The 4,666-nt window shown below is 42.1% G+C and overlaps 1 protein-coding gene across 1 annotated transcript in view; it reads left to right on the top strand.

The window, feature by feature from the left end:
- Positions 1-929: 929 nt before the first annotated feature.
- LOC121140732 (igE-binding protein-like) overlaps positions 930-4,666 on the top strand; it is a 6,332-nt gene continuing 2,595 nt past the window's right edge. Inside the window, exon 1 of the mRNA XM_040746623.1 lies at positions 930-950. Coding sequence (XP_040602557.1) covers positions 930-950 — 21 coding nt within the window. The remainder of the gene's footprint in view (positions 951-4,666) is intronic.

Below are 4,666 nucleotides of genomic sequence, written 5' to 3'. Positions count from 1 at the left end.
AGAGAGGGAGGACTGATGACCAAAGGGATTAAGACTGGGCTGGTTTAACCCCCAGAAACAGGTGACCTGACAAAGGTTAACTCTTGAATCCCAGGGATCAGCCTGGAAATCCAGCATGGGACTGATCAAGACCCCCTGAATGTGAGTGTCAGTGAGGAGGCCTAGGTAATCTATTGAGCCTTGGGCAGCAGATCAGTACCCATCCTGAGTATACACACGGATTTGGGCTCCCATCCAACAATGTGTGGTGCACTCTCACCCTGAACTCTTGGGGAAGGGTCTAGGCCCTGCCCTATATGAAATGACAGACTATGGACACCTCCATGGAGGGCCTCACCCTCCCTGGGGAAATGAGCGGATAATGGGGAGGTTGGGGGGAGGGCACAGGAGGAGGGGAGGGAAAGGAGAGGGACCTGCGACTGACTTGTGAATCAACCTTGTTTCTAATCTAAATTTAAACTGAAAAATAAATAAATTAAAAAAATAGAAAAATTTAAAAAAAGAAAACTGTATGGTGGCAGTTTCTCAGAAAATTGGTAATCGACCTCAAGACACAGGAATACTTGTTGGGCCCTTCCCCCATAGACACCTGCTGACCAGCTTGTAACTAGGAGCTTATCTAGCAAATGCTTCTTTTTCCCCATTCTGCTAAGGCCTGAATGCAAGTTCCTGCTATCTGCCCACCCTTATTGCCAGAGGGGCATTGAAACCTGAACTTCTGACATTGATAGTTTTCCAGCATGCCTGTTCACTGGTATATAAGACTTCTCTCCTTTTTAATAAATGCCATTCTCCTTGCATGAATGACCTACTGTCTTGTCTTTTTTAAATCCTTAGGCTACTTGCCCAAATCTTTGAGAAGTGTAGTATTGCTGGCACTACAATTAGAGGTCCCAATGAAATCAGAAAAGAAGGGTAAATGCTGAAGGATGGCCAAAATTCTCATTAAGGTAAGCAGTGGGTGCATTGAACATGGATGCCACAAGTTCCTACCCTCTTACAGGGGACCAGCTGTTAGACTTGTTTAAAAAGCAAGGCACAAGTATCAAACATAAGACAGCAAAAGGCTTCTTAAAAACTATACATGAGATCAGCTCTAGGTTTTTGTTCTCTGGTGATCTTAATATCCTCAACTGCGAGCAGGTGAAGGGAGACCAACAAAGGACATTACAAAAAGAAGGGCCAAATCCCATCCCAATTGTTACCTTTTCTCTGTGGCATCTCATCAAGGATGTGCTTCTTAGTGATTATACAGGCATGAAAGAGTAGGTTGAGGAAGTCAGAGCTGCCTTTGAGGATTCTCAGGACCAAGAGTATGTTAGGTCACTTCAAGCTTCTGATGCTTCTTCCTGTAAGTTTTCTATCCCCCCTTTGGGAGATGACACAGGAATGTGAAGAACTTCAACTCAAGAATGTTGTCCTCAAATTAAAGCATAAACTTAAAAAATGTTCCCTTTAGCCTTGTGCCCCTGCCTGTAATACTGAACATTCTAGCTCTCTCTAGAAGGCCATCCTGAACAGCAGAGGAGCAGAGTGATGTTCCCAGTCATACACACAGTTAATCCCCAAGGCCAGAAACAGAGAGAACATTCCCATCTTAACTTTGAGGATATAAAGCAACTGAAGATGGCAGATACAGCATATGGGCCTCATTCACCTTTCACTCTGGCTGTTTTTGAATCCTTTTCAGCCTTGAATTGCACCCCCAATGATTGGCAGCAATTTTGTCTTGCTACAATGTCAGAGAGAGATTATTTGATTTGGAGGGGTGAATACCAAGAACTATGTAACCAAACAGTGTAGCAAAATATGGCTGCCCATTTCCCTGGTAGGAATTTAGAAATGCTTACTGGTATGGGAGCCTATGCAGCTCTAGGCCAGCAAATTATTTAAGGCCCAGCTATATATAAGCAGATCTCAGTGGGTACTGACCTTGCATGAAAAGCCTTACCTAATAATACTGCAGTAGATCAAATTTCTATGGTCCTACAGGGACCATCTGAACCCTAATCTGAGTTTGTGGATTGGCTACTAAAACTTTCAGGGTGTATATTTGGGGATGCTGATAATGCCATACCTATAGGAAATAATTAGGTATTGAAAACACCAACAAGCACTGCATGGAGGTTTTACAGGAAGCCTCAATGATTGTATTTGCACTTATAGAAATACGAACAGACACCACATTATGGGACAAGTTATTGCTTCTGCTATGCAGTGAAATAGAAAGTCCAGTGGGGGTTTCTGTCTTAAGACATGTTTTAGATGGGAGCAAATGAGCCACTTTAAAAAATTGTCCTGCTAAGGACTATGTTTCACACCCTCCCCCCAGGGCCATGTCTTTGTTCCCACTGTAAAAAAAGGACATCATTGGGAAAATAATTGATATTCAAAGACTGATGTACTGGGTAACTCTATGTCATCTCTGGGAAATGGTAATCGGGTCTGCTCTGGGCTCCTGATTCCATGTGTACAGAGCACTGGATATATTACTTCCCTGACCTATTCAGGTCCTAACTCCGAAGAAGCACTTTGTATCCAGGACTGTGACAAAGGTACCCCAGCAAGCACAGGACTGGACCTCTGCTCCTCCATTAAAGCAATATTGGTACTTCAGAAGGGACTCGAAATGTTGAGCATTGGAGTCAAAAGCCCTTTACCACTGGTCAAAATTGGATTGACTTTTAGGAAGGAGTAGCATTCTACTTCAGGGGATTAGGGTCATTCCTGGAGTGACTGATGAAGACACTGAAGGAGAGATCAAAATTATGGTGGAATCTGGCAAAACAATCACTATTATGGGACCTATGGCATGCTGGGTGTCCACTTTGGAGTCCAGACCCCTGAGTACCCTGATTATTGATGGATGAACCTTTCAGGGACTCCTTGATATGAGTAAAAAGATACATCTGTCTTTTCCCTCAATCATCAGCCCAAGGCTTAGCCCCTGCAAGAATTAGATAGTAACTTACAGGGTATAGACATAGCAAAGTCACCTAGTAAAAGGGACAGTCTGGCATATTTCAGCCTTTCATTTTGCCTCACATCCCAATCAATTTTCTTATAATCAATGTATTTCCAGAGGAGCCTGGGAACAAGAACTTCTGACATTCATAGTTTTCCAGGATGTCTGCTCACTGGTATATAAAGTATCTCTCCTTTTTAATAAATGGCATTTTCCTTGCATGAATGACCCACTGTCTTGTCTTTATTTAAAATCTCATGCTCCCCTCCAGAATCTATGAGAATTATTGCAGCACTGGTGCTACAGATACCACTCTTGGGCATATAGATGAAGGATGCACACTCATAGAAAAAGGTAATTTGTTCAACTATTTTCACAGCAGCATTATTTGTAATAACAAGAACCTGGAAGCAACCAAGTGAACCTCAGCTGAAGAATGGATAAAGAAAATGTGTTAGATATACACAATGGAGTACTACTCAGTGGTAAAATAAATGACATCTTGAAAATTTCAGGCAAATGTATGGAAATAGAAGGAGCCATCTTGAGTAAGGTAACCCAGATACAGAAAGACAAACATGATATGTATTCATTCATAAGTGGATGTTAGCCATAAAGCAAAGGATTACTATCCTACAATCCACAACCCCAGAGAAGATAGGAAGCAAGGAGTACCCTAGGAGAAATCTAGATGAAACCCCTCTCCAGAAGAGGAAATAGAAAATATCTCGTGCATAAATTTGGAAGCATGGAGGAAGGGGTTGTAAGAGAGTGGGGAGGAGAAAATGGAAGGGAAGAAGAACATGAGAGATCAGGAAGGTCTAGTTGGGGGAAGGACAGAGAGGGAGAGTAAGGAAAGGAATATTACAATAGAGAGAGTCATTGTGGGGTTATGAGAAACGTGGCACTAGGGAAATACCCAGGAATTAACAAGGATAACCCCCAACTAAGAATATGCACAATAATGGAAATGTTACCTTAAATACCCTTTGCCTATACTCATATTGATGTCTACCCTGTCATCATAGAGCCTTCATCTAGTAACTGATGAAAGCAGATGGAGAGATCTACAATTAAGTCCTGGAATGAAAACCTGAAATCCAGTTTTAGAGAGAGAGGACTTATAATATGAGAAGAGGGGTGAAGACCAAATTGGGGGAATCCACAAAAACAGCTGAAAGGGATATCACTCACTTCAGACTAACATTTGGGGAACTAGGCCCCTAAATGTGGGTAACAGTGGGGCCCTTGGTTAGTTTATGGGACTTTTGGCAGTGGAACCAGTAATTATCCACAGTGCAGGAACTGGTTTTTAGGAGCCCATTCCCTAGGGAGTAATACATTGTTCAGCCTAGATGCAGGGTGGAAGGCCTTGGTCCTGACCCAAATGGTGTGACAGACTTAGATGGTTCCCCACTGGAGGCCTCATCTTCTCTGAGGATTGGATGCGGGTGGAGTGGGGAAAGCGAGAGGATGGGATAGAACTAGAATTTGTATGTAAAATAAAATTGCTTAAAAATAAAAAAGAAACAAATAATATTCCATTGTGTGAATGTACCACATGTTCTTTATTCACTCATTCATTGACAGTTTTGGTCTACAAAACTTTTTTGTTTGGTTGGATCTTTACGTGGTATAGATATGCTAATAGCTGTGAGCCTGTATACTGTATCAGAAACATCAACGAACATGTCTTTTCTT

Source organism: Mesocricetus auratus, unplaced genomic scaffold, assembly GCF_017639785.1.
Source record: "Mesocricetus auratus isolate SY011 unplaced genomic scaffold, BCM_Maur_2.0 Super-Scaffold_100006, whole genome shotgun sequence".
NCBI classification, from domain to species: domain Eukaryota; kingdom Metazoa; phylum Chordata; class Mammalia; order Rodentia; family Cricetidae; genus Mesocricetus; species Mesocricetus auratus.
Note: the sequence above shows the minus strand (reverse complement) of the source record. Positions and strands in the feature narration are given on the sequence as shown.